Source organism: Caretta caretta, chromosome 6, assembly GCF_965140235.1.
Source record: "Caretta caretta isolate rCarCar2 chromosome 6, rCarCar1.hap1, whole genome shotgun sequence".
Classification (NCBI taxonomy): Eukaryota; Metazoa; Chordata; order Testudines; family Cheloniidae; genus Caretta; species Caretta caretta.
In genome coordinates, this window is record NC_134211.1 from 26,678,360 (window position 1) to 26,699,507 (window position 21,148).

The 21,148-nt window shown below is 46.1% G+C and overlaps 1 protein-coding gene across 6 annotated transcripts in view; it reads left to right on the plus strand.

Annotated features, from left to right (window-relative positions):
* Window positions 1-21,148, plus strand: part of PTPN5 (protein tyrosine phosphatase non-receptor type 5) — a 141,514-nt gene that overhangs the window by 31,783 nt on the left and 88,583 nt on the right. For 3 of the 6 annotated variants that reach the window (XM_075129337.1, XM_075129341.1, XM_075129342.1), the window contains one exon: window positions 18,927-19,057. The exons of the other annotated variants lie outside the window; for them this stretch is intronic. In XM_075129337.1, the coding sequence (XP_074985438.1) occupies window positions 18,927-19,057 (131 nt within the window). The remainder of the gene's footprint in view (window positions 1-18,926; window positions 19,058-21,148) is intronic. 6 annotated transcript variants of the gene reach the window in all.

Sequence of the window (21,148 nt, forward strand, 5' to 3'; positions counted from 1 at the left end):
ATTGCAACCCTCTCCCAGGGAAAGAATAGGTGCTTTCAACTTGTTGATTTTACATAGGAAGCCCCTCATTGTGTAGGATTTAAAGAAGTAGTGAACAGGTTCTGGGCTCCTGTCAATAGTGAGTCCCTGCAAAGAATAAGATAGCACGTGGTCACAGTTGTGAACAGCAGTATGAAAATACCTGTTAGCAGAACGTAGGTAGGCAAGTAAGAAACAGGCAGGTTCCCTTAAAAGGTAGTCTTCTATGGGGGTGGTGTTAGTTTGCTCCGGAAAGCCCTTCCCACAGCTTACTTTGCCTGCTCAGAGGATGCTCAAAGATTTGAGCGTAAGCCAGTTGGTGGAGAGGCCTCACTAATGCTAAATATCTCCATGAATGCTTTGGCAATACCTCTGAGTATATGCTGAATACAGAATTACAGTATTTCAGCTTCTGTACATGGACTAATGAGCATGTGACCTGTTTTTATCCCTTGTATGTTGTTGTCGATCGTAGGCCATATTCTAGTTTCCGTGAAAGAAACTTTTAGCTGCTTGTGTCAACCTTGAACTTCATGAGCTGCACTGCAGAAGTTTTGCATATTAGGAGTGAAATTCAGTTGAATTTCCATGAATTTCCTCCATGCCACTTAAGCCCAGTAATTGCCCTGAGTGACATGAGGTGAGGGAAAAGTGATTAGCTGGCACAGGGGCCTTGACCTCTGCATCACCTTTAGACAGGCTAGTGTGGAGTGTAGCATTGAGGATGAGCAAGGGGTAAGGCTACTGGATATGCAGTTATGTGGATCTAGCTGTCTTAATATTTCTCATAAATGTCCCAGGCTGGGGGATGTGGTAATTTTGCTTCCCAGCCGTTTTGCACTATATTTACATAAGGCCCAGCTAGATGAGCCCATCCTAGAGCCCTTAGATGTTAGAGGTAATATTTGCAGATTATATTGTGACCTCTGGTACCAAATGGCACTGTGGCAAGAATTTTGTCCATTGTGGCGGAGCATGTGTTTTAAACAGAAGCAGGAGGTTTCATTTCCTCTCACACACTTATTTTTCTTACATGAGAATCCTGGAAAAATGTAACTGTGCAGTTTGCGCCATCCTCGTGAGAGCAGAGGTGCTTGGGTGGAGACAGCTCTTCCACGTGGCTGTGAAAACAAGGGCCCAGATTCCGCTCTCAGTTATACTGGTGTAACTCTGGAGTAACCATTGTTCCTGAGATTGAAGTTCTCCATTGGAGTTCCTCTAGATTTACACAAGTTGTAGCTGCAATTAGAATCTGTCTTGGAGCTTATCTCACCAGACTTCTGTGCCTCCAGTAAATTGACTGCCAATTAACTTGAGGAAGTTAACATGTTTGGAAAGGTTGGTATGGACCCTCCACACGTTTGATCCAAGCTGTTTGTTTTTTACCTTAAACTGATCCCTTGGGTAACCTGGTAACCTTTGTACCTTTGATCAAACATGGGCGGGGGAGAGCACCCACATTGGTCTTTACAAATGTGTTAACTACCTCGAGTTATTAGGCAATCAGTTAAAGAGAGGTGCAACAGTCTACTGAAGATGTGCCCTCGCTGTGTTTACTCTGTTGCTTCCGTAGCTGAGACCCTGTTACTGCTCCCCTTGTTTCCTCTCCTGCTGATTCCACTGCACACCCTTTATCAGGTTTCAGAGTAACAGCCGTGTTAGTCTGTATTCTCAAAAAGAAAAGGAGTACTCGTGGCACCTGAGAGACTAACCAATTTATTTGAACATAAGCTTTCGTGAGCTACAGCATCCGACGAAGTGAGCTGTAGCTCACGAAAGCTTATGCTCAAATAAATTGGTTAGTCTCTAAGCCCTGGTCTACACTAGGACTTTAGGTCGAATTTAGCAGCATTAAATCGATGTAAACCTGCACCCGTCCACACGATGAAGCCCTTTATTTTGACTTAAAGGGCTCTTAAAATTGATTTCCTTACTCCACCCCTGACAAGTGGATTAGCGCTTAAATCGGCCTTGCTGGCTCGAATTTGGGGTACTGTGGACACAATTCGACGGTATTGGCCTCTGGGAGCTCTGCCAGAGTGCTCCATTGTGACCGCTCTGGACAGCACTCTCAACTCAGATGCACTGGCCAGGTAGACAGGAAAAGAACCGCGAACTTTTGAATCTCATTTCCTGTTTGGCCAGTGTGGCAAGCTGCAGGTGACCATGCAGAGCTCATCAGCAGAGGTGACCATGATGGAGTCCCAGAATCGCAAAAGAGCTCCAGCATGGACCGAACGGGAGGTACAGGATCTGATCGCTGTCTGGGGAGAGGAATCCGTACTATCAGAACTCCGTTCCAGTTTTCGAAATGCCAAAACCTTTGTCAAAATCTCCCAGGGCATGAAGGACAGAGGCCATAACAGGGACCCGAAGCAGTGCCGCGTGAAACTGAAGGAGCTGAGGCAAGCCTACCAGAAAACCAGAGAGGCGAACAGCCGCTCTGGGTCAGAGCCCCAAACATGCTGCTTCTATGATGAGCTGCATGCCATTTTAGCGGGTTCAGCCACCACTACCCCAGCCGTGATGTTTGACTCCTTCAATGGAGATGGAGGCAATACGGAAGCAGGTTTTGGGGACGAAGAAGAAGATGATGATGATGATGATGAGGTTGTAGATAGCTCACAGCAAGCAAGCGGAGAAACCAGTTTTCCCGACAGCCAGGAACTGTTTCTCACCCTGGACCTGGAGCCAGTACCCCCCGAACCCACCCAAGGCTGCCTCCTGGACCCAGCAGGCGGAGAAGGGACCTCCGGTGAGTGTACCTTTTAAAATACTATACATGGTTTAAAAGCAAGCATGTGAAAGAATTACTTTTCCCTGGCATTCGCGGCTCTCCTGGATGTACTCCCAAAGCCTTTGCAAAAGGTTTCTGGGAAGGGCAGCCTTATTGCGTCCTTCATGGTAGGACACTTTACCACTCCAGGCCAGTAACACATACTTGGGAATCATTGTACAACAAAGCATTGCAGTGTATGTTTGCTGGCGTTCAAACAACATCCGTTCTTTATCTCTCTGTGTTATCCTCATGAGAGTGAGATATAATTCATGGTCACCTGGTTGAAATAGAGTGCTTTTCTTCAGGGGACACTCAGAGGAGCCCATTCCTGCTGGGCTGTTTGCCTGTGGCGAAACAGAAATGTTCCCCGCTGTTAGCCACAGGGCGGGGGGAGGGTTGAGGGGGTAGCCACGCGGTGGGGGGAGGCAAAATGCGACCTTGTAACGAAAGCACATGTGCTATGTATGTAATGTTAACAGCAAGGTTTACCCTGAAAGAGTGTAGCCACTGTTTATAAAATGTGTCTTTTTAAATACTGCTGTCCCTTTTGTTTTCTCCACCAGCTGCATGTGTTTCAATGATCACAGGATCTTCTCCTTCCCAGAGGCTAGTGAAGCTTAGAAAGAAAAAAAAAAAACGCACTCGAGATGAAATGTTCTCCGGGCTCATGCTGTCCTCCCACACTGACAGAGCACAGACGAATGCGTGGAGGCAAAAAATGTCAGAGTGCAGGAAAGCACAAAATGACCGTGAGGAGAGGTGGCGGGCTGAAGAGAGTAAGTGGCGGGCTGAAGAGAGGGCTGAAGCTCAAATGTGGCAGCAGCGTGATGAGAGGAGGCAGGATTCAATGCTGAGGCTGCTGGAGGACCAAACCAGTATGCTCCAGTGTATGGTTGAGCTGCAGCAAAGGCAGCTGGAGCACAGACTGCCACTACAGCCCCTGTGTAACCAACCGCCCTCCTCCCCAAGTTCCATAGCCTCCACACCCAGATGCCCAAGAACGCGGTGGGGGGGCCACCGGCCAACCAGCCACTCCACCACAGAGGATTGCCCCAAAAAAAGAAGGCTGTCATTCAATAAATTTTAAAGTTGTAAACTTTTAAAGTGCTGTGTGGCATTTTCCTTCCCTCCTCCACCACCCCTCCTGGGCTCCCTTGGTAGTCATCCCCCTATTTGTGTGATGAATGAATAAAGAATGCATGAATGTGAAGCAACAATGACTTTATTGCCTCTGCAAGCGGTGATTGAAGGGAGGAGGGGAGGGTGGTTAGCTTACAGGGAAGTAGAGTGAACCAAGGGGCGGGGGGTTTCATCAAGGAGAAACAAACAGAACTTTCACATCGTAGCCTGGCCAGTCATGAAACTGGTTTTCAAAGCTTCTCTGATGCATACCGCGCCCTCCTGTGCTCTTCTAACCGCCCTGGTGTCTGGCTGCGCGTAACCAGCAGCCAGGCGATTTGCCTCAACCTCCCACCCCGCCATAAACGTCTCCCCCTTACTCTCACAGAGCTTGTGGAGCACACAGCATCAGTAATAACAGTGGGAATATTGGTTTCGCTGAGGTCTAAGCGAGTCAGTAAACTGCGCCAGCGCGCCTTTAAACGTCCAAATGCACATTCTACCACCATTCTGCACTTGCTCAGCCTGTAGTTGAACAGCTCCTGACTACTGTCCAGGCTGCCTGTGTACGGCTTCATGAGCCATGGCATTAAGGGGTAGGCTGGGTCCCCAAAGATACATATAGGCATTTCAACATCCCCAACAGCTATATTTTCTGGTCTGGGAATAAAGTCCCTTCCTGCAGCTTTTGAAACAGACCAGAGTTCCTGAAGATGCGAGCGTCATGTACCTTTTCCGGCCATCCCACGTTGATGTTGGTGAAACGTCCCTTGTGATCCACCAGAGCTTGCAGCACTACTGAAAAGTACCCCTTGCGGTTTATGTACTCGGCGGCTTGGTGCTCCGGTGCCAAGATAGGGATATGGGTTCCGTCTATGGCCCCACCACAGTTAGGGAATCCCATTGCAGCAAAGCCATCCACTATGACCTGCACATTTCCCAGGGTCACTACCCTTGATATCAGCAGATCTTTGATTGCGTAGGCTATTTGCATCACAGCAGCCCCAACAGTAGATTTGCCCACTCCAAATTGATTCCCAACTGACCGGTAGCTGTCTGGCGTTGCAAGCTTCCACAGGGCTATCGCCACTCGCTTCTCAACTGTGAGGGCTGCTCTCATCTTGGTATTCATGTGCCTCAGGGCAGGGGAAAGCAAGTCACAAAGTTCCATGAAAGTGCCCTTACGCATGCGTAAGTTTTGCAGCCACTGGGAATCGTCCCAGACCTGCAACACTATGCGGTCCCACCAGTCTGTGCTTGTTTCCCGAGCCCAGAATCGGCGTTCCACAGCATGAACCTGCCCCATTAGCACCATGATGCATGCACTGGCAGGGCCCATGCTTTCAGAGAAATCTGTGTCCATGTCCTGATCGCTCATGTGACCGCGCTGACGTCGCCTCCTCGCTCGGTATCGCTTTGCCAGGTTCTGGTGCTGCATATACTGCTGGATAATGCGCATGGTGTTTAATGTGCTCCTAATTGCCAAAGTGAGCTGAGTGGCCTCCATGCTTGCCTTGGTATGGCGTCCGCACAGAAAAAAGGCGCGGAACGATTGTCTGCCATTGCTCTGATGGAGGGAGGGGCGACTGACGACACGGCTTACAGGGTTGGCTTCAGGGAGCTAAAATCAACAAAGGGGGTGGCTTTACATCAAGGAGTATTTCAGGCAGGACTTCACGGAGGGTTCCAATAAGAAATGGTGCACCTAAGTTATTGTTCTTATTGGAACAAGGAGGTTAGCCTGGCCTCTGATTGATACATGGCTAGATTTACCTCGCTGCACCTTCCCTGTGAGTGACTGCAGTGTGACCTAGAGGAATGAGTCCCCTAGACTGGGGAGGGGAGGAAGCAAATGAGTACAAAACAAATCTGGTCTATTTCTTGTTTTGATCCACTCCATCTATCTTTTACATCTTTGGCTGGCAGCAGACGGTGCAGAAGGACTGCATGTCATCCACATCTCATGGCTGCTCGGCAGAAGATGGTACAGTACGACTGCTAGTCATCCTCATCTCTTGCCTGCCCGGCAGAAGATGGTACAGTACGACTGCTAGCCATCCTCATCTCTTGCCTGCCTGGCAGAAGATGGTACAGTACGACTGCTAGCAATCCGTATCGCCTGCCTGTTCACCATAAGACGGTTCAATAGGACTGACTGCAGGACTAAAGAGAATGACCTGATCAAGTCACTCCAAATTTAGTCCCTGTGCCCATGTCTGCCCAGGCGCTCCAGCTGACGTGGCCAGGAGCACCTCGGACACGACGTGAACGGCTACCAGTCGTAGTGCACCATCTGCTGCCAGAAGGCAATGGGTTGCTGCTACTGTGTAGCAATGCCGTACCGCGTCTGCCAGCACCCAGGAGACATACGGTGATGGTTACCTGAGTGGGCTCCACGCTTTCCGTGGTATGGCATCTGCACAGGTAACTCAGGAAAAAAGGCGCGAAACGATTGTCTGCCCTTGCTTTCACGGAGGGAGGGAGGGAAGGGGGGCCTGACAATATGTACCCAGAACCACCCGCGACAATGTTTTAGCCCGATCAGGCATTGGGATCTCAACCCAGAATTCCAATGGGCAGCGGAGACTGCGGGAACTGTGGGATAGCTACCCACAGTGCAACGCTCCGGAAGTTGACTCTAGCCTCGGTACTGTGGAAGCACTCCGCTGAGTTAATGCACTTAATGCACTTAGAGCATTTTCTGTGGGGACACACACACTCGAATATATAAAACTGATTTCTAAAAAACCGACTTCTATAAATTCGACCTTATTCCCTAGTGTAGACATACCCTTAGGTGCCACAAGTACTCATTTTCTTTTTGCACCCTTTATCAGTGGCCCTGGGGGAGACACACACAGCATTCACATGCCCAGAGAAGGAAAATCTTAAAAGAACAAAACAAGCAACTACGGGTGAGCAATTGAAAAGAAAATCAGCCTCTGTCATGTTATGTTATAGGAGTCTTGAAGATTCAAAGATCCTCCTCATTTGTACTAGATAGTAAAGGCTCAATTGCCAGCCCTTTATAGGTGTGGAGCTACAATGGAGAGATTGTGCCGAGGGTACTCTGTCTTCCTCCGTCTGCTCCTTGCAAGGTGTGTGTGTGTGTGTGTGTGGAAGGTAATATGGGAAAGCAGTCTGCTCCGTTCATGGCTCTGCCTTCTCCATTGAGTCCCAGGAGGAACAGGGGTGAGCAGTCCCTTGTACGCCGTAGAATGCAGGTAGCATAGGGGTTGCTATTGTGTGTAGCCCTTCCACAGCACGCTTGGACGCCTTGGACGCCCCTCCAATCCTGCATTCCCATGCAAGGGCTGCAAACAATCTGGTCCCCAGTATTTTACATTTATAGTGTAGGACATATTGTGGTGGAATCCAGCATACTTGTTTAGATTATATACATACAGCACAGCTGAAATGCCAGCAGCTGTGTGTGGAGAACAGCAGCCAGCACACAACCTGCTGACCAGTCATCTCACCATTACCTTGTCCTCCCCCGTCTGTTTTCTACTCATGCTGTCTCACATTTTACACTCGGACTATAAACTCTTCAGGGTAGGCACTGACATTTTGTTATGTGTTTGTACAATGGGCCTCTGGGCCCTCCCACCATACAAATAATACTTAGGTAGGCGGTGCACACTTCCTAGCTTGTGTAGGCTGAGCTTATTGCAAGCACCAGGGTCCCCCTTCTCCCTGCCCCATGGATGAGGTTCTCTGAGGGATCCTGGCATGGGGGAAGAGGGGCATACAAAGCCAATAGTGGGGGGAGAAGGAGGGTATGGGAGCAGACAGAGCCCCGGACATGGGGGGGTAATGGGGATTCACACATTGTCTACATCCTCTCTTCAGGAGCCGTGGTCCTGCTCCCGGCTCAGGGGGATGCGGAAAGGGGTGAGGGAGGGTGCGAGGTACAAAGTTTGGGGACCACTGCCCTACTCTATAGACAAAGGCAGAGGTGCTTAAGGCTGTTGTGTGATATAGGGATGTACAAATTTAACCGGTTAACTGATAAGCATCAGTCTTATCGGTTTCAGTTCAGGGTTAACGATTAAACTCCGCTGCCGGCTGGAGCACAGGCCCTCACGGCCACCTGGGGCAGCAGCCAGGAGGGACCCCGAGTACGTGGTTGGTAGCGGAGTCTCAGGTGCAGGGCTGGGACCTCGGCCGCGGGGGGCCGGCAGCGGGGACCTGTATAAAACGTGGGGGTGCTGCAGCACCCCCTGCACCCATAGTTCCCCCGTTAAACGTTTCACCGTGTAACCGACAAAATTTTAATTGGTTACACGGTTACTTTTTTTAACTGCTATTTACATCCCTAGTGTGATAAAGAGCTGGCAGGGGCTTTATGTGTCCCCCATTTCCCCTTAGTTTTCCAGTTTTCCTCAAAAGTTAGTTGCCTAGAACGTTCCCTGAATCATAGAATTGATCAGACACAGCATTCAAAAAGTTACTCCATTACAGACAGACAGACAGAAATGCCTTTGAGTTGAGTATAAGGCCTTCGGGGCACAGCCAGTAACAATTAGATGGCATCAAAATGATAACAAGCAAAAGGAATCTTTTGGCCTAGACCCTAAACTTTATGAAATATGGCCCAGGAGCGCATGTTCATGCAAAGCAGAGAGTACCTCACTGTTTTAAAGTCTCATCTGAAAAAGTCACACGTGCATTAAAACGTTAAGGTACTCAGTTTATATAAATGGGAAGAACGAAGGCTGTGTTGAGCCTGTTGAGATTAGGGTTGCCAATCCTCCAGGATTGTCCTGGAATCTCCAGGCCTAAAGATTAATCTTTGATTAAAGATTATGTCATATGATGAAACCTCCAGGAATACCTCCAAACACAATTGGCAACCCTAGTTGGGATGCCACATCAAATTTTATTTATGCATAGCTCATTATGCCATCCCTTCCACTGTACCAATGTATGTGGACCCCCATTGACTTTAAAAAGGACATGTTATGTGTCTGGCATGTACTGAATTCAACAGGACTCTGCAAAGGCACAGGGGTCTGTCAACCCATATGGATTCTGTTGCTTTCTTGGGGCCTTAATCTATAGTGAATATATAGTTTTACTTCAAGCACTACATTCAGCTGCTGAAGCTTTGTACAAAACTGAGAGCAGGGCATTCAAAACAAAAAAACTGAGGGCCTAATCCAAAACCCACCAAAGTTACTGGAAGGATTCACATTTACTTAAACGGGCTTTGGATCAGAATTTAAATTAGGCCCCAGTTAAGGAAAATATCCCTATTTGTGACACACTTAAGTAGATGCTTAAATCCAATTGAAGTCAGTGGGATTTCAAAAAGAAAAGGAGTACTTGTGGCACCTTAGAGACTAAAAAATTTATTTGAGCATAGGCTTTTGTGAGCTACAGCTCACTAAATTTGTTAGTCTCTAAGGTGCCACAAGTCCTCCTTTTCTTTTTGCGGATACAGACTAACACGGCTGCTACTCTGAAACCAGTGGGATTTCAGTATATGCTTAAAGTTAAGCACGTGTCTAAGTGCTACCCTGGAAAGGGGATGAATTTAAGCACACATTTAAGTACTTTCCTGAACTGGGACTTCACTGTAGACCAGTCCAGCTTCCAACAATGTATAGTTACAGACACCTTAACCTGAGGGGTTCCGGTATCTCTGACTGATGCGTACGTAATGAAGATGTAAAAATACAATAAATTGGCAATCATCTTTCTCACCATGTGAGAAAGCAAAGAGATTGTGCCAATCAAATATGCACATTAGATGACTAAGTGCTCCCACACTTTCAGTGTAGGCAGGGAATATGCTATGCTGCCACATATGTGCACCAGACACATACCAAATGCTTTTTATTCTGACTGTTTTGTTTTGGGGGTTTTTTTTAGATGAGAGTTCAGCTCACTGAGCAGGATGTTTATCTCTGTGCCTGGAAAACAATATTGATCATAATTTTTAATGGACAATAGCGTTTTTAAAACAGATAACCAATATGGATGCACCCTGAGTGACATCAGTACCTAAAGTGGTTGATATAAATGTTCCTCAGGAAAGATTTGAGCATCACGCTTAGCATTTGAGTATATTAGTAAGTACTGAATGAACTTTTTTTTTCTATCAGAGGTGTTGCTGGAGACGGGAAAGTTTCACATGTAAGCCATATGATTTGGGTTTGATTTTCTTTCCTTGATAAATATATGTGATAAAAAAACCTAACAAAGTTGTATTAAGGAAACTAATTCCATCTAATTCTTGCTCAGATATGCGTATATGAGACAAAATATGCATTCAGACACTACTAGGCCTAGTGCCAGAGAAATAGCTCTTAATAAATACCCATACATGGTTACAGTTATTTGAATTACAGTAGCACCCACAGGCCCAAACCAAGATCAGGGCCCCGTTGTGCTAGAATATGTGCTAGGCACATAGTATGAAACCATCCTTGACCCAAAGAGCTTACAGTTTAGACATGCAAGGCAAATGGGGCAACAGAGACACAGAGAGGTGAAGTGACTTGCCCAAGGCAGCACCACAGGTCAGTGGCAGAGCCAAGAATGGAACCCAGGTATCCTGAGTCCCAGTCCTGTGCCTTAACCACTCGATAATAATGCCTCTTAGATAGATAGAGTGATAGGGAGTATGTGACTAAAAACCAGTAGCCTGTGGTCAAAAGGAGGGCAGATCTGAGAGAGACTCTAGGAAGAGCAGACCTAGGAGTCAATATTCCATCAAAAATGTAGGGGCCAGTCAGTGGTGTTGGAACTGAGAGTGCTGCCACACTTCGTGCCTTGAAGTAGTAATAACAAACACCAAATACACTGTTTCCATCATCAACACCCCACTATAAAAATTGTTCCAGCTCCCCTGGGGCCAGTCAAGAAAGTGCCAGTGAGGAAGCCAGGCATGGAGTGTATAGAGGCCCATGGAGGGAAAGAGCGGGAAATTTAGGCTGCAGAGCACACGTGGCTGGGAACCCACAGTAGAGTGTGTATGTGGATTCCTCATATACCACCACACCATGAGTTGGTGCAGTAACCCCTGGAGGAGCTGAATAGATCCCAGTGTGGCTGAAGACAAGGTGAAAGAGGACAGATCTTCAGAGGGAGGGTTGTACCCTGTAGAAGATCCTGGGGTAGAAAATTTGGTTTGGAGTTTATATTGGACTTAAACCCCTGGAAGGGGTGGAGTTTTGGACTTAACTGGAGGGCTAAATAATTGCAAGGACCTGATAGCACTGGGAGCTGGTGAATGACTGACACTAAGGGGAAACTGAGGCAGAGAAAGGGTCTGATGCGTGGTTTAGAGAGATCCTTCTGCACAATTCCTATCCAGCAACACACCTAACCCCACACTTATAACCCATTTACTTCAGTAGGACTTACCATGCTTAAGTGCTTTGCTGATTCAGGGCTTCAAAGGAAAAGTGGGAGAATATTTCTCCAACAGCATCTTGTGCCATAGTAGTGGTGATGGTGATATGTATTATAAGCCCCACAGGACTTGTTTCCATAAGTTGCCTGTGCAACGACTGTCTTCCAGAAACGAAGACTTCTCCGTTCTTTCCAGCAAAAGGAAAGAAAAGAGTAGCAATTGCTAATCCTCTGCTGCCATCTCACTTTGTGAAATGTTTCCTCTTTGCTAGGTTTGCATTAAAATTCTGTGTAGCAGTGCTTGCAGGTGTTAGTGTCTCTTAGCTACTCCTGCAGAGCCAGAGCGTGTGTGCGGATGGCTGCATGTACAATTGTGTATGTGCACGGGCAGAGCCTGGGGCTATGTCTACACTTAAACCGCTGCAGCGCTGTAGCACTTCATTGTAGGTACTCGTTACGGTGATGGGAGGGGTTCTCCTGTCGCTGTAGTTAATCAGCCTCCCCAAGAGGCAATATCTAGGTCAATGGAAGAATTCTTCTACCGCTGTCTATGCCAGGGGTCAGGTCAGTTTAACTATGTCACGCAGGGTTGTGGATTTTTCACATCCCTGGGCGACATAGCTGGTTGACCAAACCGTTTGAGTATAGACCTGGCCTGAGTTGAAGCTCCCAATGAAAAATCAATCCAAGATCTTAAAATATGAATTTGTGCTAGTACGGTGCACTGGGTGAAGGTAGTTCTGCTTCTGTGAAATATTCTAAATAGGCTTTTTAGTATTTGGCTGTCACTATGCTTGAGTCTCGCAATTCCTTAATAGTCCGTTCGCCGTGACTTATCCTCCAGAGGTTTCAAATACTACAATAGAAAGTGGGCTGAATTCTTGTCTAACTTGGAGCCTGACCCTGCAAACACTTATGCACATGAATAACTTTTCTCCTGTGTGTAGTTAGAACTACTCACGTGAGTATAGTTAAGTACATACAGAAGAGTTTTAAGACACTGTGGCCCTGTTTTTTAAAATCACGGGCTGCCTTTAAAATTCCATTTTGATTTTAAGAGTCTTCTCATACTTACAGGCACATAACAACAGCAGCTTGGCATATCTTTCTGATTTCCTGCTACTATGGGAATGTCCATTCGAGAAAAGCTGTGTATGGGCCAGCCTACCTGAGCTAGCCCCAGTCCAGTGCTGTAACAACAGCGGTGAAAACAGAGCAGTGTGGGCTTCAGAGCAGGCTACAGAGCCAAATCCATACCCAGGGTCCATGCTGGCCTTGTGCTATCCGCACTGAAGCCCATGTGGCACTGTCATCACGGCGGCTGTTACCTGTGCTAGGCGGAGCTCAGGTAGGCTACCCCATGCACAGCTCTTGCTGTGTCGACATGCCCTGAGGACTCCCACACATTCAGATATGCCTGAAATTACTTATGTGGAATGCCTTCAATATCAATTTGAAACGTCAGTCAGGTCTTTTAGTGATTATGCACCAAAGCAGTAGAATCAAATAATTGTGAACAGCTGAATTTCTTCTCGTTTAAGTCAAAAATGGGAGATATGCATGTTTTTCCCTCCCTGTAGTTAGTCTTTAATTATGACGTGCTGTGAGTATTGTAAAGGCCAATATATAACTCATACTATGGTGTCAATTTGTGTAGCTCCACTGAGTTCAGCAATAGATCTGGCCCAGTTATAATTGTGTTGCTTTGTAAAATCAGAGCCGGAGGAAAATGTTAGTGCTGGCTCTTCTTATATTTTTCCTGACGTTAAAGGCCTGATTCCCCACTGCCTTGCACCTGGGCTAGTCATTTATACCAGCGCAAAGTGATTTCAAAGTGGGTATAAAACTCTACTGAATCTGAATGGTTGTATTTCATGCCCACGTTGCACCCATGACAGTGACTACATAAGGCGCAAGAGAGCGGAGAATCAGACTCTGTGTCTTCAGAGACATTGCTGAATCAGACAGCTTTGCTTGCTTGCTTTCCTTCCAGTACACTCAAAATGTGTTTAAAATGGGCAAAAAGTCAGGAGCATTTAGTGGGGGGATTTTTGAATGGTCTCATCCCTTCAAACTAGTGAAAATAAAAAGTGTGCCTATATTGCTGGGGGGAAATGCCTAATTCCAGAGGGCATATGAGAATCTGCCACAGATGCCAAGCAGACAAGCAAAAATAAGATGCAGGGACTGACAAGGCACATATATTAAAAGCCAAATTATGACTCTTACAAGACAGGTACATCGGGGATAGGGGAAAACAGCATTGTGTCTAGGTGCTAGGGAGAGCCAGTGAGAGGCAGCTCTTGCTTCCTATACATTGAAAAGTGTGTAGCCAAGCTTCAACCCGAGTGCAGTCATCCCTATGCTCAGAGATCAGAGCCACCCACACAGATATATCTCCTTCAGGGGTGCCTTCCTGAACACACACAATTCTTGGCCAAAGGAGCTCTGGGACCAAGGAGGGACCTGATACGTCTTCAGATATCTTAAGGGCTGTTACATGCAGGGTTGTTATAGCCTGTTGGTCCCAGGTTATTAGAGAGAGACAAGGTGGGTGAAATAAATGTCTTTTATTGGACCAGCTTCTGTTGGTGAGAGAGACAAACGTTTGAGCATACACAGAGCTCTTCTCCGGGACCTGAAAGCCAACAGAAGTTGGTTCAATAAAAGGTATTAATTACCTCACCCACTTCTTCTCTTTAAAGGCTGTTACAAAGAGAATGGGGATCAGTTGTTCTCCATGACCGCAGAAGCTAGAACAAGAAACAATCAGCTTAATCTGCAGCACAGGGGCTTTGGGTTAGATATTAGGAAAAATATTCAAACTATAAGGTTAGTTAAGCTCTGGAATAGGTTACCAGGGGAGGCTGCGGAATTCCTGTCATTGGAGGCTTTAAAGAACAGGTTAGACAAACAGCTGTCAGGGATGGTCTAGGTCAGGAGTCTCAAACCTGTGGCCCGCGGGGTTATTTTCTGCGGCCCGCCAGCTCCCTGCAGCCCCCCCATCATTTACCTAGAACGGCTCCAGCCCGGTGCGAACCAGGGGCAGGGCAGGCTCCCTCCCTGCCCTGCCCCCACGCCACTCCGGGAAGCAGCTGGGACCTGGGGGAGGAGGGGGCACAGGGGTCCGTGTATTGCCCTGGCCACTCCTCCAGGTACCTCCCCCGAAGCTCCCATTGGCTGCGGTTCCCCATTCCCAGCCAATGGGAGCTTCGGGGGAGGTACCTGGAGGAGCTTTAGGGCAACACACAGATCCCTGTGGCCCCCCGCCTCCCCTCACCCCCCCCCACAGTTCCCGGCCGCTTCCCGGAGTGGCGCAGGGGCAGGACAGGCAGGCAGGGAGCCTGCCTCACCCTGCACCCCTCCTATACCCCACCCCACTGCCCTGAGCCCCCTGCCGCACCCTGCACCCCTCGTGCACCCCCTGGAGGCAGGGAGGGGGCGGAGTTGGGGTGGGGATTTCAGGGAAGGGGTTGGAATGGGGGCAGGGAAGGGATGGGAAGAGGCGGGGCAGGGGTGGGACCTCACGGAAGGGGTGGAGTGGGGGCGGGGCAGCAAGGAGAGGGTGGTCAGTGGTGCGCCCCTCGGGCCAATGTACTAGTCCTCATGTGGCCCTCGAGGTCATCTGAGTGTGAGACCCCATGTCTAGATATACTTGGCCCTGCCTCAGCACAGGGGGCTGCAACAGATGACATCTCAAGGCCCCTTCCAGCCTTACATTTCCATGATTCTGTGAAATTGGCACTGATAGAAATACCTGTGTATTGTGACTGTGATGGTTTACAACATATGACTCTATTAGGGCTGGTTGAAAACTGTTCTGAGAAAAATTAGGTTTGGGTCTAAATGAATTTTTTGAGGAGAAAGTGTCTGCCTGGAAAATTTTGACATTTCATCGAAAACCAGAACACCTGCAAACCAACAATTTTTGGCTGAAAAATACAATATTTTCATTTAGTTATGCTGATGTAATGCCTCATGTCCCTATTCTCGTTTATGGACCAGGTTCCCATAGAGGAGAGCGTGGTGCATTGTGGGAAATGTAGTCTGACTACGGAGTAGTTTTCAGCCATAATATTTCAACTTTCTCCTGAAAATTTTTAGTGCTTGAATTTTGGTTGAAAAATCAAAATGTTCCTCAGAAATATCCTCCCGGCCATTTTCTGACCAGCTCTGAGGGCAATAAATATGATACATAGATTGTAAATGTGTCCTACATATAACTTTGCTGCTCTCAAAAAATGACATTTGAATGATATTTAACGTACAAGTCATGTGCAGAAAACATATTCCTCGCACTGAACCCAGTGTGCCCGTGTGGTTCCTTCATGTTAAATTTGTTGTGAAACAAGCATAGATTAATCACTAGATTAAAGCAAGAGCAGGTATGTCTACAAGAGCTACAATTACACCTTAAATTGTGGTGTAGACACAACCAAAATTTCTTCTGATTGCCCCTGTCATTGCCCCTATCCTGGGTAGCGGCACCAGGATTCATTAATGCTGTGACTTCCTGCATTCGCTGAGGTGATTTCAGAGTGCCTTTTTTGGTGCCTTTCTCACCACTTTATTCTGCCTGACTCTTTCCCTTTGTACCCTGGCATGCCCGCATGTTTGTGGCCTATCTTAAAAGTGTATATATCTTTAAAACTTAAATCTGCCTAACAATACAATCGCAGAGCCAACTTCCCTGCACTTAGGCAGGCTTTGGCCTGTTCCTTGCTTATTTGGCCCTGATCCTTCTAGCCTTGAGTGGAAGGAACTCCCTTACATGTCAGCAGGTGCTCCATGGGTGGAGTGCTTTCAGGATCTGGCTCTTTGTACTCTGGGTCCTGCTCAATAGAGATCTTTCTGACTGGGGACCTGATCCAAAGCCTGTTGGAGCCGATGAAGAGATTCTCACTGCATCAGATGGCTTGGGAGCAGGCTGCAGATTAACTGGGGCAGTTCTACAAGCTTTAGATGTACAATGGTGTAACAAACACATACAGATCTCCAAGGCAGAGCAACTGTATCAGCTTGATACTGCATAAGGAGTATGACACTAGCCCTTCTTACAGTACCAGAAATTAGCAACGTAGTAGGGGAAAGACTGTGGTTTATTAGAAATTAATTGCTTTCTTTTCACACTCGTCGTTTTCTTTTTTTGCTTGTCGTTGCACAGCATCTCAGGTTGCCTCACAAAATCTCCCACATTTGTTGGAATTTCATGTCTTTCTTGCCTGAATCAGACTCCTCTTTTCAGAACCCCTCCTTGTGGTACATGTGAGTTGGCTGGGCAATAGGCAGTGAGCTCTCATAGACCCTGGGCAATCCTACCGGCTTCCTGGAGATTGAATGGGGTGGTTGCAGTTCAGGCATTTTTATTTAAATGGGAGTTTTGTCTGCATTAGAATAGTGGGAAAGATTGCTCCCTTTGGACACCTTGCACATAGATCACCCCCTCATTACCTGGAAACAGAGAGACTCAGCTGCCTCCATGGCACATATCCCCCACCCCCAGGCCACATGGAGAACTTTGCATCATCCAGGTTTCCACGTGTGGGGAATAGGCAGACTGCGGCAGGCCAGGAGTGGGGGAGACAGGTGCATCACCACCAGTCCTACCCCTGTACCCCCCAGAAAAGCCAAAGGAAGATCAGTTTCAGCAGCAGTGAGGAACCACTTTAAATTGTTCTCCTGGAAGTAGTGCTGCTGGGAAATACTTGCCAGGGGAGATCCTGGGAGAGCTCAGAACCATTAAGAGGCACAGGGACCATGCATGGACCCTGCCATTCCCAGAGATCTGTGTGATGGGTGGGCCAGATCCAAGGGGTTTTCCAAGGGGAGGCAGACCCCTTCTGCTGTGGAATAATTCAGAGGAGAATCCTGTGGAATTTCCTAGCGAGTGTACAGTCAGTTTCATGAAGGGACAGGATCTGGATCTGAATAAGGACTACAAGAGTTGACCAATAGCCAGTAAGAAATACTGATGCTAATGTCAGAACCTTAAACAGTTTTTCAGCTCCATAATTTAGTTCCCCTGCTCCCACCTGCCCCAGATCAGTGACTTGATAATACCATGTAGTCACACATCTCATACTTCTTCAAATGTTGGTCCTTATGCATATTCCAAATGTAGGTGTGCATGTGTTCCATACACTTGAGACCAGAGATTTCTAGCAAATAGTGTCTGTTGGTCTGCTCCTGCTCAGTTGTTCCTCTCGTGCTTTGAACCCAGGATATAAGGGCAGGTGCCTTTACAGTTTCTTCTTACTGATGCCTGGACTGAGTCAGAATCCTCTGTGCCCAAAAGTATCTTTGCACTGTCTTCGTACCTTTAAATATAACTGAATATAGTTTCTAGTATTTTTAGTGTTTTTAGTCTTCTAATTAGTTAGTGAACTGGGAGTACTCAAGGCCGACCCCCTGTACATCACATTTCATAAGGAGAAGGTTTTCCTTTGCCTCCACTCAAAATTCACACCTAAGGTAATTTCTGAGTTTCACGTAGATCAATCTATTTATTTAATAATATTCTTCCCTTAACCACATGCTTCCAATGAGGATAGGAAACTTCACCCTCTGGACGTCAGATGAGCTTTAGCGTTCTACCTACAAAAAACTAAACCAATTAGGAAAACGCATACGATATTTATTGGTATAGCAGAGCAATTGAAGCACAAGTGTGATCTACTCAGAGGCTCTCTAAGTGGATCTCTGGCTGTATCACTTTTTGTTATCAATTGGTGGGTCTGCTTTTCCCAGATGTGTTGAGGGCACATTCCACTAGAGCACAGGCAACCTCAACAGCCTTACTTCAAGAAGTTCCTGTATTGGAGCTCCAGCCATACCTTCACGAAGCATTATGCCTTAGCCCAGGCCTCTTCTGCAGATGCAGCTGTTGGGACAGCAGCATTGCAGATATCTATATCAACTGCGCCTCACACCCCTCTCCTGTTTGAATACTGCTTACCAGTCACCCACATGTGGAATACACATAGGGACCGGCATTTGAAGAAGAAATGGAAGTTACTTTCTTATAACTAGAGATTCTTTGAGATGTGTGGTCCCTAACTGTATTCTACTACCTACCTTCGTTCCCATCTCTTTTGGATCCTCTCTGATTCATGGTAAGAGGAGGAACTGGAGAGCCTTTGGTCAATACCACACCTTACACCAGTGGTTCTCAAACTATTGTATTGGTGATCCCCTTCACATAGCAAGCCTCTGAGTGCGACCCCTCCTTATAAATTAAAAACACTTGTTTATATATTTAACACCATTATAAATGCTGGAGGCAAAGCGGGGTTTGGGGTGGAGGCTGACAACTCGCAAGCCCCCATGTAATACCCTCATGACTTTCTGAGGGGTCCCGACCCCCAGTTTGAGAACCCCTGCCTTACACCCTCGCTTTGAAGCATAAGGGGAACAACTGTACAGGGGTGGACCAATAGACTCTACTTGCTAGAAAACTCTGGTCTCAGGCACATGAAGTGCATGCATATCCACATGTGCAATACAGATATGGAGTACACATCTCAAAGAACCTCCAGTTACAGTTGTGTAAATTCCATGTATCACCCCATAATATTTCTTTTCATGCCTATAATGTAATAAATCCCCACTTATGCCTGAAAGACTTAGATTTTAATTTTTTTTATTTTAGGATTCTAGAGTGTAAACCACATAAGGACATAAACTATCATCTCAAAGGGCCGTGTGCCAATCAGACGAATCCTGGAGGAGATTTTGCAAGGGTTTACCATGTGACTAAGGGTACTCACTGCATGTCAGATGGTAAGTACAGAAGTTAATCGTTCATTGCATCACAATGACACTACAATACTGGAGGGGAAAAAAATCCAACAATATTCTTTTTGAGAATTTGTCCTAATTTTACTGTGGAATAAAGGGGACAGGTAGAGAGGAAAGGGAAGAAAATGAATGCAGGTTGTACACATCTTCCAAAGCCCAGTTAACACAGAAAGAGCCCTTGTTGCTTTTTTTCCAGTAAAGGACAATATTCATGAACAGATCATCAATCCTGACAGGTCCCACCTTTCAGGAAGTATCTGTTCATCTTTCATGTTAATGCTGGGCTTTTCAAAGGCCCATAAGGGATTTAGGTACCCAGATCCCATTGAAATTGGATGGGATCTGGATGTCTAATTCTCTGCACCTCCTTTGAAAATCCCAGCCTAAATGAACTTCATGGGCATCCAGTGGGTTTTTAGACTGTTCATCATACTTGTTAATGATACTGTGCTGAACAGTTGTTAAATGACTTAGGACCCAGTGGTTTAGGTGCTTGGCATTCTCAAGTGGCATTGGAGTCAATGGGAGCTGAGGGTGCTCAGTGCCCCATCAGAAGTGTTTAGCACCTTGCAGGATGAGAGGCCGCTGAAGTCAGTGGGAGTCTGTGGGCTTTGAATCAGGCCCTTAGAATAGTAAATCTTTTTTTTTTTTTTAAGTATTAAGTAGAAGGTTGATTTAATTTGCTGGAAATCTGATATATTTGCCTTCCTGTTGCATCATAAATATGCTTTTATACTTCCATTAAATCAGCTTTTTATAGTACTCTGTAGGCCGAGCTACCTTGTATTCAATAATCCATGGCTGTTTTTATGGTACAAAAGTACTTTCAAGCTATGTGAATATGGAATCTGAACATAATTCCATGTTGAAAATGAAGCTTGTGGAAAAGGGGGTAATGTAATACTATACTGGAAAATGTTTGGTGGGAAAAATAATTCGCCTTACAAGAACAAGCTGGTCAGGTAAATGGGATTATTCCATCCACATTCTGCTTATCTCATTTCAGAAGTGATTTTTTGCAAGAGGTGCTGACCTCTCTTTTTTTTACATAAGAGTCCTGAGCACGCATAAGATAATTTCTCATGCAGATATGTCTGATTGATCCTCACATTCTCTGCTGAGAACTGGGATTAGGTGACAGTTTGGCCAGTTGAAGATCAATGTATTCAGTGTTCACTTGAGGGCAGGAAGGAAGTATCTCATAATGTCAATTCACATCACCATGCTAAGGCTTGCTCTTTGCAGCCTTTGCAGTAAGGACCTGATCCAAAGCCTTTTGAAGCCAATGGAAGTCTAGGCACAAAAACCTCACATTATTACTGTTCAACATTTATATAGTGGAGCACCTAGAAGCATCAAATAGGTGGAGGCCCCATTGTGCTAGACCCCTTACAAATATATAGCAAATGGCAGTCACTGCTTTAAAGAACTTGCAGTCTAAATGTTGGTATCTTTGTTAGTTTTGCCTGAATAAGGTTGTAGAGTTTGGTGTTGTCTGTTCTAAACATCCTTAAATTATTTTGTGTTAATTTCAGAGAGTGGTATACACAGTTCTGCTCACAACTCCACTCCTATAACAGACACAAAATAATATTTAAAAAACACTGTGTAAGTTCATATCTGGTGTAACTACACTGAAATCAATTGAATTGCATCAGGGATGAGTTTGGACCATTGCCTATACAAAAATCACATATTTAAAAATAAATATTAGTGTTTTCCTGTGTTACTTACAATACCTTCTATTATTAAGACAAAAAGATGTAAAAAAATCAAATATACAGTCCTTTTAGCCATTTATGATGTAGTTTACTTTTTGCATTTTTCTTAGCTTGGACTATAAAATGAAACTGACCAGTTTCACTTTTATGTTCCAGTTAGTTTCACTTTCTGCTTTGTATGCACCAACATAATGTTGTGGGTTTGGGGCTCATAAAACTGCATAAGGAATAGTTAAATGAAAATAAGTCTTAATTTCATGAAAACCCTTCTGTTCATATGAGGCTTTGTTTCCCCTTCCATTTTTACTTACCATAATTTAAATTTTGATCCTGAACTAAGAAGAGAAGTGCC